The sequence below is a fragment of the Aphis gossypii genome, chromosome 1 (assembly GCF_020184175.1).
Source record: "Aphis gossypii isolate Hap1 chromosome 1, ASM2018417v2, whole genome shotgun sequence".
NCBI lineage: Eukaryota > Metazoa > Arthropoda > Insecta > Hemiptera > Aphididae > Aphis > Aphis gossypii.
In genome coordinates, this window is record NC_065530.1 from 11400222 (window position 1) to 11415221 (window position 15000).

At 23.0% G+C, this 15000-nt stretch overlaps 1 protein-coding gene across 8 annotated transcripts in view; it reads right to left on the reverse strand.

Moving 5' to 3' along the window:
* The window catches only part of LOC114128071 (transient receptor potential cation channel subfamily A member 1), a 34323-nt gene that overhangs the window by 8312 nt on the left and 11011 nt on the right, over positions 1–15000 (reverse strand). For 3 of the 8 annotated variants that reach the window (XM_027992478.2, XM_050198644.1, XM_050198649.1), the window contains 6 exons: positions 7106–7262; positions 4954–5044; positions 2172–2367; positions 1541–1614; positions 1322–1412; positions 521–730 (listed from right to left, as the gene is read on the reverse strand). In XM_027992478.2, the coding sequence (XP_027848279.2) occupies positions 521–730; positions 1322–1412; positions 1541–1614; positions 2172–2367; positions 4954–5044; positions 7106–7262 (819 nt within the window). Of the gene's footprint in view, positions 1–520; positions 731–1321; positions 1413–1540; positions 1615–2171; positions 2368–4953; positions 5045–7105; positions 7263–12457; positions 12732–12983; positions 13319–15000 lie in introns of those variants that run through there. The other 5 variants (XM_050198648.1, XM_050198646.1, XM_027992479.2 and 2 more) reach the window with 5 other exon arrangements.

The window sequence follows — 15000 nt, forward strand, 5'->3', positions numbered from 1 at the left end:
AGTTATGAGTTTTATTTAATTTTGTTACTTAGATTTATAAGCCTTGTTCACCCGAATATGTTTTAGGCATATAATGTTATTGTTATTTATCCATACTTAGTACTTTCTTAAAATATTTGATACAAATTAACGTCAGTTTACTTAATTTGAAATTAATTTAGAAATAGCGAACAAAATAATATGGTTAATATAGTATACGATAAAGCTATCTGATTTAAATCTGATTAAATTTAAGTATACTTAGTTTTTACGTCAATATAATTTTCAATAAGTATAAAGTTTTAAATTAAAAATAAAGTTTTTATTGTTGTCATTTTTATGTGTAGATAATTGAATTCAGTGGTCTGTAGTTGGTCTTTTTATATACACAAATTTTCCAAATTCAAACACTCCGTATTATCTACATTATACTGTGTACAATAAATAAACAATCCCTTTGTGAAATTCAACCCCAATCCTTCAGTTTGATATTTTACACCAATTCACTTACTTTCCAATCATTGGTTTTGTATTTATTTACCTTAAAATCTCCACTGTGTACTGCAGAATGAAGCGGTACGTTTCCCTCGGCGTCGAAAAACGATATCATTTGATGTCTTGAATTGCCTCTGCTCTCAGCCCATTGCAAAAGTACTTCCATCGTTCTGGACGCTGCATTCTTTGCTGCTTCATGAATTGGGTAGTATCCATTGTGACAGGGTTGTCTATTATCAGCACCCAGGTCTCGCATCTATAATCATAGAATGACATACATTAAACTAATTAGAAAACATAGCACCAGCATAAAATAAGCGCCCTTTAAACTTGAACTTTTACAATAGGTGATAACTAATAATATTCATGATAATTCGATGAACAATATTATTATCATCGTTGTTATTTTATATAATCACATGCTATATATACTTATTCGAATTATTTATTATAGTAACATTACATTCTTTGGTCAAGTAATATAACTCATTAGATTACAAATTCTTAGTTAAATAAAAAAAAATGGAACTATACGTTATCAAATATGAAATTTATGCATATTGTTATAATTATAGTTATTATGTATTAATTGAATTTGTTATTTTATGAACGTAAAACTAAATGAATATAAAACAATTGATTTGGTGTATGACTGCGTGGTGTGAAAATCGACAAAAAAATAATTAGAATGTGATATGGTTATGGACTACTTATTAATAAATTAAACGATGAAAAGAAAATAGATCTTGAGAAAATCTCGATGTTATAAAAATATTATATTAGTCAAAGGTTTTGTTGCGTAAAGGACGCTCATAAATAGTATCTGAGACAAATATTATAGTCAAACCTTTATCGGACAAATATTGCACCGTTTCTTATAATATTTATTATATTTCCACGTCAAGCACATTTTGAATATTGAACATAAGAAACTGAAACTAATCCCATAGATTCACAAACTTATATTGATGTTATTAAAATATTTTACAGTTAACAACATGTGTGTATGTGTATATGTTTACTACTACGAAATTTAATATATAATGTATTGCTCACAAGAAGTTACCTATATGACTTTCGATTTGGTATAGTATCTTCGTCAATGGAAAATTTTAATTTTGAATCTGCGAAACTCGTGACCTGAAATGTGTCTGATAAATAATTTGCGTTTAATGCACTACGGGATCAATAAGCATTTAATATTAATTATTCAATATCTATGGATGACAATATTATACATTTGTTTTTTTTTTAACGCGGGGATTGTAAACTAATTTTAAAACTAAATTGTGGTATGACATTTATGCGTAATCTCATATTCTCACTTGTACATAATATCTATATCTTAAATTTTAATGATATAGCTACTACGGAAGCAACAAGTGGTCAGCCATTGACACTAATATAATATTTTAGTTAACATCTATTGTCATATTATTATGTTTGATGATCTTTATAGTGTGTTCATTTTTAACATATTCTAATTAAAATTTTTAGTTAAGACATGGATATGATTGATAGAAATTTCATATTAATCGATATAGTCATGCATTCAAAGATAGATGTAATAATTTCCGAGGTACAAAACAGTGATTAAATAAAACTTACAAGATAACATTATAATAATAGTAGCACGCTACACCAGTAACTGCATTTTGGTCACAATATATTACCGAATGCAAAAACGAGTTACTCACCAGTATACGTGCACATTCGTCATTATCGTGTATGGCAGCCAAGTGAAGTGCTGTCCTACCATGTTTGCCACCTTGGCCGATTTCGATCCGATCTTTAAATTTGCACATTACTTGAAGAACGGCTACACGGTTTAGCTCGACCGCTAAGTGTAAAGCCGCTTGCTTTTTGTCATTTAATGCACTCGGATCAGCACCACTTTATAAACGAATGCGTTACAATGTTTCAGAAAAATCGAATAGGTAAGACATTTACAGTAGGCAACAGTTATTTAATAAATTCAAATATGGTAAATTAATATAAGATAGGTACCTACTGAACAATTAAAAATACCTATACTATTGTATTATATTGTTATCGTGATTTAGACTAACTAAAGTGTAGTCAATAATAAACATTAATAATATCTACAATATATTTTTTTACTTTGTACACCTAATATTTATCTATCTATCCAAAGCGAAATACTCTTAGATTATATTTTGTATACGTTTATTAGTTAGGCGTATTTGTAAAAAACTGGATGAAATATTTAGTTAGAATTCACGGTTTATATTTTATTGGTTTAATTCACTATATAATTAAATTTAAAAAATATCAAGATTCAATAAATGCTCTTAAACAGTAAGTAATTTACGTATAATATTAAAATTGAATTACCTAAAAATAAGAATATTGTAATTCCAACCAAACTATACTTAGGTAACAGTTAATAGATTTTCAAAATGTATATTTTATTAAGAATACATTTTAAATAATATACGTATATAAATAAAACTAATAGATAACTTAGTTTGGGAAAGCTGAAAAATAATAATAAACATGTCCTATGTGCACTATAACTGCAATTTAGAATCTAATTTACAAGTTATGATAAAAATAATAATAACAGATCAGAAAAATTATAAATAGTTATTATCCAACTTTAAAAACTAACATTATTAGAAACTTAAATTAGAACATTATTTAGCTCAACTTTTTTAAGAACAATAAAAAAATAATTTAACGAAATTGAAAATAAAAAATCAGAATCAGTTAAAAAGTCCACCATCATTATTCTCAATTAAGCGTACCTTCATAATTTTAGTTGCGCAAAAGTGTTTTATTTTCAAATTTATAAAATATTCCTGAAATGTGTCAATTTAAAAACATTGTTCCTAACATAAGCCGTGAACTTAATACGATTGTCCGTACCTAATCTTAGTTTGTTTTCAAAAAAAAAAAAAAGTGTTGTAGACACAAAATAAACATAACTACTCAGTGACAAGTAAGTTCTGTTTTTCATTTTAACGAAATAAAAAATTGCATAAAAATTGTTCTATAGATACGCTATTTTATAAGTGTAATACAAATTACTAAGTGTCAACCCTTCTCAAATAGGTGTTTTGGTATGCAAGGCATAACTTTATGTTAACGATATTCGCTGTACGACATATAGTGACAAAATTGCAAGTGTAATAATTCTAAGTATGGACAATCTGTGAATACCTTGAGCTTACAAAATAAAATTTAGTATAAATATTTAGCCCAACAAATACCCTTTATATATGAAAATAGGTACTTAATTTAATATTATGGATACCTATGGCTGTGTATTCATCTTATTACATAGTTACAGTTTTTATTTGTCTAAATAAATTAAATGCAAACATTTTTTCTTTAGTTAATTCCGGTAATATTTTCAAATGATTTATTGAACCAATTTTAATCAAATTAAATCATAGATAGTCGTAGTTTTATTTAACTGTACATTATAAGAAATTATAATCACCAAGGATGTTGTTTTTATTTTATAAATACTATAATTTTTTATAATTGGAACTCCATAGAGAATTCTTGATTAAAAATATCCATTAGTACTTTTTATAACTATTACAGATCCACTCTGGAGTAAAAATCTCAACAAAAGATTAAAGTGATTTCATTCTTATTATTCTTCAATCTATAATAATTATATTATTTATCAATACTATATTAGATGTTAAATTAGAGTAAATAAGTAAATACGAATACAAATTCGTAAATATAATCAACTATTTTTATTCCAAAAACAAAGATTATTGTATTCATAATTATTTATTTCATATTTATATGTGTAAATTTTTAACAAAATTGCTTTTATTTACAACAAACGTCTGTATTCGTTAGTGTAGTTTTAATATTCCTATGTACAAAAATATTTTCTTTGATTTCGTGATGCATTAATGTAGTTGTTCTTTCAAGTAGGTATAGCATAGGTATCTTTTACAATTTATCAATTTACTTCTTGCGTTGAAAATGCATAATAGTCGTTTGTCAAATCAAGATTTTCGATCAACATTTCATGATAATAATTAATTTGAATATATGTTTTATAACTATAGTATTATATACGGCTTCAGTTTTACATTATTTGCTGAACGTCTTTAGAATTTAAACCTATAACTATTGACAAATCCATTGCCAGAACTATATAGTTTAGGGAAACTCATCTATACATCCATCTCATACATGTGTTCACCTCATTTTAATTTTAATGATGAAACGATAGAAATTCCGAGAGTCTATACTATACAAAGTCTATACTTTAATAGTTAATTATATTTTACAAATTATGTATATACAACATACGTTGATTTTTTTATTGAAGGCATAGGTATATTATTAGTTTTTTTGATTAATTTAAATTACATATAAACAATTTAAAAATTATTATCCAGAGAATAAATTGTTCGTTTTTAATACAGATTCTACATTTAAAAATATTATTATGTCTATTATTTAAAGTAAAAAAAATGTACTTACTTTTGAAATAAATATTCCACTGCATCCAGAGAATTGTGTTCAATTGCTATGTGCAATGGGGTGTTTCCAAAAGAATCTCTTAAGTTCAAATCTATTGAAAAAATGCAATATTAAATAACACGCTTCAATCTTATTAATACTTTATCAATAATTTGTAAAACACGGATTTATAACTTCTTAGAATAATCAATAATCAATTGCAAGCTACTGTTTCGTGAAGTTCACTTTTTAATAACGAAATAGGAAAACAATTTTATAAAATATCAAAATAAGAAATGACAAAAAAATAGTATTATATTTTTTATGATGGTTATGGCATCTGAATAAAAATAACCATCTAGTCTATTACTGCAGAAACGTACATAGAAATATCTTGTTGACACTGAATATATGGAAAATACAAAAATATTTTTTGGATAAATATATTTTATAATATTTCACTGACATTCGATTGAAATGGGTAGATTTACATCATTTTCATAGAATTATTACGATCAAAATCTAAAATAAAGCTAGTATATAATGTGTTTATTATAAACCTATAAGAATTATATTCATCTTATGCACACAGATATTTTGATAGCCAGCAATTTTATTGGGTAAAATTAAATATTAAATATTAAATAATAAAATCGTACTTCAAAAATAGATATCAATAATTTATTCAACTAAAAATATAGATCATATTATATATATATTATTCTAATATTTTAATTTAATTTAACTTAATATTAAAATTAAATTTAGTTATGATTAACTATCATAATCAAGAAAAACAATACGTCAATAACTATATTTATACATATTCTTTAATATTTAAATAACTTAAGACGATTTCAATAGTTCAATTTAATTTTTTTTTGTTTTTATCTAATTGTTCGTTTTATATTTTATATTAAATAAAATACATAATACAAATATTATATATACTGACTAAAATGATATGACATTTTAAATTTATTAATATACCAGTATCTGTACCTAACGTATTAACAAACATATTATAAATATTTAAATCATTTTGTGAATAAAATTAAAATACTTTTTTATATATTTACTTGCAATTTGTATTATAAGATTATTCATTAAGATGTAATAGGTATGAAAAATATAGATTAAATCATACAAACAATATAAATGTTAAAAATATAACGTGACGAATGACTAAACAAACTCAACAATGTGATGGTTGAAATAATCATATTGGTTGAGAGTACAATTTATGCGGGTAAAAAAATCGATTTTGAAGTTACAATATACTCCGTTTTCAAATGAAAAATATGATAAAGACCTATAAAAAGTAGAACAATTTATTGTACAAGTTCTCGGGGGAAGTTGATATTCAATATATTTTGCATTTAAAAAATGCACAGCTTATATGTTATTTAAATTATAAACCATAATTTATGATCATTCAGTTTTTAGTATAAGTGAACATTAATTTAATTACCTTAAACTTCCACAGAGATAGAGGATATTTAAACAACTATTATGCTTTCTATTGGTCTTTGAATCGTGTTTATCAGTTTAGTCTACATAACAAAGTATTTGAATACGAAAGCTCCAAAGTATATTTTTGAATATATTCAATAATTAAAGAATAATAAAAAATAGTATTTATCTATCTTATTAACATGAAACTAATTATAAATTTAAAGTTCTTAGTTATACCTAGTTTTAAAAATATTTCCAGTATTGGCCTTAAAAATCGTCAAGGCCGTGTCATAAAAATAATAAATTATTAACTTTATTTAATTTTTATATACTTTATATCATAACACTATAATAATATCTGTTTGTAAATTATGTATAGAATCAAATTTGTCTACTAAATCATACTAGTCAATCAACCTATTACCTACATTAAATTAGAATATAAAAATATTGTTAAAAAAAAAAAAAAATGATTTTGTATTTAAAATGTATGAATATAAAAAAAAATATATATATATATATATATATATATATATATATTATGATTATATTTTTATACCTATTAATATAGTATATTTATTATATTATTAAATATTAATTATTATGTTTTATTCATAATTACATTCTATTGATTGCGATTAAGGTAAAGTTACGCGAATTGGTATATTATTCTCTTACAACAAAATATATAGATATTTCATATTAGTATAATATTTACCTCCACCGTGGTTACGAATAAATTGTAATATATTTAGTTTATTTCTGGCAGCTGCTTGATGTACGGCTGCTCGACCTTTTGAATCTCTCACATCAAGACGAGCTGGTTCTGCTATAAAAAGACGGTTGAAATCATCTAAATTACCACTTTCGGCAGCCTGAAAATATATTTTCAATATTCGAATTATTGAATTAATTCACTTAGGTCATTTTTCTAATAACATTTATTTTAGTCATTACTGTAAAACATTTTTTCCTAATAAAACGCACATAATTATATAAATATCCAATATAACTATTTAACTCTTACACAGAACCAACTATACGTATTGTAAAACTATGAAATAATTATGAACTATACTTAAAATAATTCCATACATATTAACAATGTATTTTGTCTAAAGCACAAGTTATTAAGTTATATATATTTTTAAAGATTTAAGAACTTGAATTTATAGTATCATTTAATAATATGTTTCTGATTTCTTCACTTATTGCACCAACAATGAGAATCTAATCTTAAAATTTAATAAACATTTCATTTCGAACTTATTGAAATATATTTTACACATTTGAAAAATCAGATCAGATTTTTTATTATATTGAAAATAAATATTGCACTGTAAAAAAGAATTACGAAAAAAATGCAATATTATGTAATATTACAAAAGAACACACACATCACATGTACCTATATACAAAATAATAGTCAATTTATGAGTATATATATATATACATTATATACTATACAATGTTAAAAATTAAATTAAATTCTTGTTTGACAGATAAAGAAAACTATCCACTAGTGAAATTGCTGATGGAAAATTAAGTTCTAAACTCACCTCTTTGTTATAAATCCTCAAGACGTTAAATTAATATTAATTACATAGTTTAAGGTCACCGTGGTCATTCTACTACTTAAATATTTTATAGAAAAACATTTCTATAGTGTCATGCGAACATGTAGTTTTATTGCGTAATTTTATTCTTAATGATTAAATGTTCTAGATTAGGATCATTATTTAAACTTCATGATAGCAAAATATAACAATTTGTATTTTAGATGTTTTATTAAGCCTACCCACAGAATTCATAATAAAAAAAAATAGCAGTTTATTAATATCTAAACAAATTAGTATCCAAAATTACATTAACGCGATCTTTGATACTTTTCATAATTTGATTTGAAATTAAATATTAATAATAAAAAAACTACAAGTTCATTAAATGAAGTAAACATACCAATATAAAGCCAAAAAAAAAAGACGAAATTGTAAATCAAATATTTGTTGAATATGTCAAAGCTAGGTGTCAAAGATTATTATTATAAAATATGTATTCATTACAACAATTTTATTTCATTTACATTATACTCATTATAGGAATTTTATTATAAACAGATAAAACTAATAAATATTTTTCCAAAAACCATGATATATTTATATCAGCACTATAGAGTTGCTTTTTTTAGTATTCATTTCATTAAAAATAAATGATTTTGAAAAGCTATACTCGTATTTTTGCAATGTAAATTTCTTAAGTAAACTATACCCTAATATGCATTATTTTAATTTTATGTGAAGGAAATAAGATATTCTCCTTACTCCTTAAACTACAAAATTGTTAAATAATAATTCATTTATTATATTCTATCATTCCAACTTGTTTTTAAATCAAATAAAAACTGACTATAATGCATGTTATATGTTAAGTTAAATAACCATTCAACGCCAATTTTAATTAATTTTTATGTAATAATTAATGAATAAAAAATTATTTTAGCTATAATATATTTTTTTATGATTATTTTTAAGGAACTTTGAATTCTACATAAATTTAATCAATAAGAATCTGTTAACACAGATTATTTTTATCATAACACTCATTGGTTTTTATTATTTTTCTTCTAGTTTTATGTAATATATAAAAATATCTTTTAAAATACAAATGAATCAAATATAACTTATTTTGTATGACAATAAACTAAAAAAATAAATTCTATTTTATGGAAACATTTTCTACACTTATCCAGCATCACCACGGTAACATTATCAAATGTTTCACATATTATTATTTCGTTCTGTTTATTCATGAACGCTTGACAAATTTAACAACGTTTACGTTCGTAATTTTATTTATTTTATTTTATTTATTTATTTATTTATTTTTAAAAAAAGGTTACTGAATATTCTAAAACTTCTTAAACTTATATTTACAAATTCAGATGAATGATATAATTCATATCCCCATGTATCTACAAATACATTTAAGTAGGTATATTTAAATTATTAAGAATTCATACCTGTATGCAAACTGTATTATTTAAGCCTACGAATATACACAAGCTATTTGAACAAGAAAATCGTACTTCAAATTTTATTTTTTTATTTTATGACAATTGTTAAATAATTTATTTAACTATGACTTATTATTAATTTTTATTTCCACAACATGTATAATATAAATATACCTATAATCGAAAATAGAACTCTATGTATATTAATTGATATTAATGCTTTGATGTTCAAATTTCAATGATAACCATAAATTATTATTTTCATTTATTTACAAATGTCAAATCATATTCCTCATAATTTCACCAATAATATACATTTTATTATTCATATATAAAGTTCGATAAAGCATCCTAAATAATATAGCTAACAAATATATAATAATAATATAATATAACTATAACTTCTGTGTAATATTTGTATAAAAATATATCTATTATGTATATATGCACTCCACAAAATATTTCTGTAAGCTAATAAATAATAATATTATACGTTAGCTTAGAAATTGTATAAGAGGTAACTTGGTGGATAACTCGGTAATACCTTGATAGTAACATCACTTCTCAAATCCAAAATAAGGTTGTTAAAATGTCACATTGATCACAACTAAGGTATGCAAGACTAATGGAATAAAAGTGATATAGGTACGCTCACTTTATTTTACCAATAAATAGTGTTAATATATAAAAAAAAAGGATAAGAATCAATATAAAGGAAACATTAGCATAGATTTAAAAAAATTGAAAAATAATTATATATTCAACGATTGCAAATAATAGCAGAATATACCTAATAATAAATTAAACTCTTAAGTACTATACTTTTCTATTATCAATCACTGTGAAATTTTTTCGATGATAAATAATGTGTATAAAATAGGTCGATTTTATGGACATCATACACCAAGCAAAATTTAAAACTGACATTGTTATTCAAATGTAATTTTTTAAGCAGGTGTTGCTTTATTAAAATGAATTAAGATTTTATAAATAGATGCTTTTTAGTAGCTGATTTTAAAAACTATATGAATATAATAAGAAACATTTTTATTATTGATAATGCGTATCATATAAATATCAAATATCAAATTTATATTCAAGGATAATAGATGTACCTCAGAAATAATGTTATTTTAATAAAAATTATTTATTAACCAAAACTAAAAAAAAAATTAATTTTAACTTAGGTACCTCTAAATTTAATTAATAAAAAATCTTTAAAATAAATAAAAAAAAATTTTATTTATTAACGCAATTAAATGTACACTCGTGAGTTGTGACAATTCAAAATGTCTATAAGAAACATATAGAAAGTAACTATTTAATAAAAACAAAATCTAAACTATGTAGAAAATGTAATTATAATAGCAGTCAATAGCCCAGCTACCAAGAACCAGTCTCAATAAAAAACAATGTAAATAGTTATGACATGGCTTTATACTGTTTAGAGTTTAATATTTTATCTGAATATTGTGCAAAAGAAGAGGGAGAAATATTTTTCTAATTATATGTCTATATCGTATCACAATAAATTATTTATACAACTTAAATTCTGATTAATTCAACCAACACTTTTTATTATTTATAATTAGATTTAGTTTTTAGGGAGTTTTTCTGGTATATAAAACAATTTCAGTGGTCACGTTCAATTTAAAGTTGTACATCAATGGATTAATTAGCAATTAACAATGTACCTATATATACATAAACAATATTATGCAATGTAAATATAAAATAGTTATTAACCAAAGTTTTAAAATTTATAATTAAAAATAAAACATCTTTTATTTACCATTTCTAAAATAATTTAAAAATATAAATAATACTACTATCATAAAAATTATGATGTACTATAGTCTATAAAGCCTCATTTTATTTTTCAAAGTATCAATAATGATATTAATTTAATATGCCTTACAACTCTTTATAAATTAATGTTATAAATTACACAAATGTTACAAAATATTCAAAATTGTCTAATGTTTCTCAGATATAATATTATCTAATATCAACCATATATAAAAAAAATAAGTAATCAATTTCAATATAGAATAATTTTTAATTATATCTTATACTTCAGAGTTCAAATTGCCAATATGTAGTTTCTACACCGTTCTTTTTATCCCTAGGGGTTGTTCTTATAATAAATACAATCGATGAATAAATATATAATGTTAACAAAAGCATAGCTACATAGATATTACATAATTTAGAATATAAGTATAAAAACAAACCACATATGTTTATTTCATAGGTACTTCATAAAATACAAACAGAATTCTAACTCAAAAAAATACTGATAACAATAAGCGACATTTATAAAAATAATTCAAAAATGTTAAACCTATGTTCACAGTATCATAAAAGGTAAAAAATATTTTTAATTTTTTCAAGTTCATATAATTCTCTTTATCTAGTACCCACTTGTATAATTTATACTTAAAAGTTTTCATTGCATTTAAGGATATCCAAATCCATCTTTAAGGGGTTTTAAATAGACAATTTTAATGCTCCAGATGAAAAATTCAAATTTATACTATAAATAATGAAAACTTATCTGAAGCATTTACACTTCTTCCATAATTTCCGTCAATAATTATGTATATGTATAAAATGTATACTATTTTTATAATGCAATAAACATTTCAAGAATTATCAAATGTTTACAAACTAATTTATTTACCAACTAGCATCGAAAATTTAAAAACAATTTACCAATACAATCATATTATCATACAATATATGATCAATAAATGTATTTTTATACAAATTACTTATTTAATTACAACTATGTACAGATTAATTACATAACATTTGAAGTTTAATGATTTAAAATTAAATGTGTTAAAATAAAAAAATACTTACATAGATATTTAATACTCAATTAAAAAAGACACTTTATGAGTAGGTATTATATTTTAATCGATATTTTTATTATAACTTAAAGATTGATTAATAAAAGAAAAAGAAACTTAAACACTAACGAATTGGATACTAAAATAATTTCGGATTTTATACAGTATAATATTATGAGTTAAATTTGTTTCTTATTCTTACCTTAATAAGGTCTTCTGAAGATAATTTCTGAATTGCTTGGCAACCATAGAATACTTTATGCCAATGCCTTATGACCTCCAAAGGTGATGAAGACATCTTATCAATACAGACGTTGAATAGTTTTATGAAAAAATCCAACACTGATCCAAAAATTATACGATGATAACACATAAAATGAGAAACTTCCAACCAAATGGACCAATATTCAATTAGCAAAGAGATCGTAATTATATTATGAATTATAATATAATATTATTTATTTAATAAATGGATATTTATGAGCAATTTAATTTCCAATGGTATAAAACATTTATTTCTATTTTTAAATAACTTATCAATAATAAATAATTTAAAAATATTTAAAACAAATTCATTCATGAATTAATAATCAAAACTATACAAAGATCTAAAAATATATTTGTTTGATATTTATAGTTTATTTTTTATTCAAAACGTGATATAATAACGTTTAATAAAATAACATTTTTCTACAGTTAATAATAAAAAAAAATGTATATAAACTTACGATTGAAAAATTGTAAATTCAAATATTACATTAACTACCCAGAGAATACAATTTAAAACTCTCTAATCAATTTCAATACTCCCGTCGGTATTTTTAAATGGATAACATTTTAACCAAACGTAAATTATGCGAGACTGTACTAGTATGGATGCATGTAAGGACTGAAACATCGAACACGAGAAGGGGTGTATAATATACGCCACGGTTGCTGTAACGACCTCTAGACGTGAATGTACGGTTAAAGGTAAATCTTTTTAATAGGATTCTTGGTGACTCGGAGTGAAATAATAAGTAAAATAAAATAGTATTAATTTAAACCCAACTATACTATTATTATTAATACTAAACAATATTTTGATGAGTAGTGTTATTTCAGAACGTTCCCTTCGATCACTTCACAGTGTTAATAATTCCATAATAAATTTACTTATTATTATTTTTTTTTTCTATAAAGATTTTAAATTCTCATATCTATTTATTCATATTAAATAAAACCATACACTACTTTACAATCTTACATATCAATATTACTAGACAACATTTTATTAGAATAATATATTGTTAAGCGTGCTGTGGTACTTACGCGTGTGCTCATACACTCTTAGAATTGTACTGAATCTAATTCGTGTTCATTTCTTACTATTTAATAATGAAATAAAAATATTTTATGAATTTAATTATATTTGTATCTAGAAATGATACATTACTAAGAAATTTGATTGGATTTCCACAAAAATACAAAAACTGTGTAATTTCTAATTTGATTAATAAATACCATTAACTTGATTATATTAATCCATTATTTGTTCTCTCTCACTCTCTTCTCTTTCTCTTTCTCTATCTCTCTATTAATTTTTCAATGAATCTATTATTGTTTTTTAATAAGTAATTTAATTCTAATCGTTAGAATTCATGTTCAACAAATCAAAAAAAGTTATTAAATTAGGTGTATGAAAAAATACAGCCAAGAGAAAAAAAAATTGAGTAATCATATCCAACTTAAAGACGAAGTTCATTCATTATCACAGTAATACATCATCTAAAATATAAAAAAGTGTTTTAAATCACTATGAAATAATTTTATTGCTGTAGTTATAATTTAATACATTGTTTCCTTCGATATTCATACCAAAATAAACCTTCATGTACTTATACAAAATTAAAAAGATAATATATTTTCTCTTAGCAATAATATTTTTTAAATATATTTTATAGATAAAATTAATTATGCAGTATGGCGTATGCATTATAATAATTTAATTGGAATACCTACCTAAGTATATCTTTTTAATTTCTATTATATTAAGTATTTTTTAACAGCAAATACTATATGACAATTGTGCTCATATTAATACTTGATTTATAATAATGTAGTTTATTTTATAAATGTTCAAATCATATATAATATTCAAGTTTTTAACATATTGAAAACCAAATGTACAATATTCTAATATAATTAAGCAAAACACAAAACGATCTATTTATTTTTAGTGTTTTAAAAACTAAAGAAACTAATAAAATAAATTTTGATTACTTAATTCATAATGAATGCTTTCCTCGAATAGATTAGGTTGAAGATTTAGAGCTTACATTGGTGGAATTTTTATCTTTTAGTAAACATATTAAGTTTATTACTTGCAAAACACTATGAATTGTAGGTTTTATTCGTCGTGATGCGTCGGACTTTGATCAAAACAATTGTCTCCTAAAGTTATACACATCATTTAATCATTATAGTACGGTCGATTGTAAAATATCTACGGATCTGTTACATGTGTGGTCCCCTTATGTCTTATACTCAGAAAAACATTCAAATAATTTAAAAGGTTCAAAAAAGTTTTCTTACATTCGCTGGTTATGTTCTAAAAATCTCTCACCCTCCTCATAATTACATATCTGAAGTATCGGAATTTTTAAATTCATCTAACTTTAAAATTATATTAAAAATACTAGATATAAGATTTATTAATGATTTAGTTCCGGTTAAGATAAAGGTTACCCGTCTTCTCGATAGAGT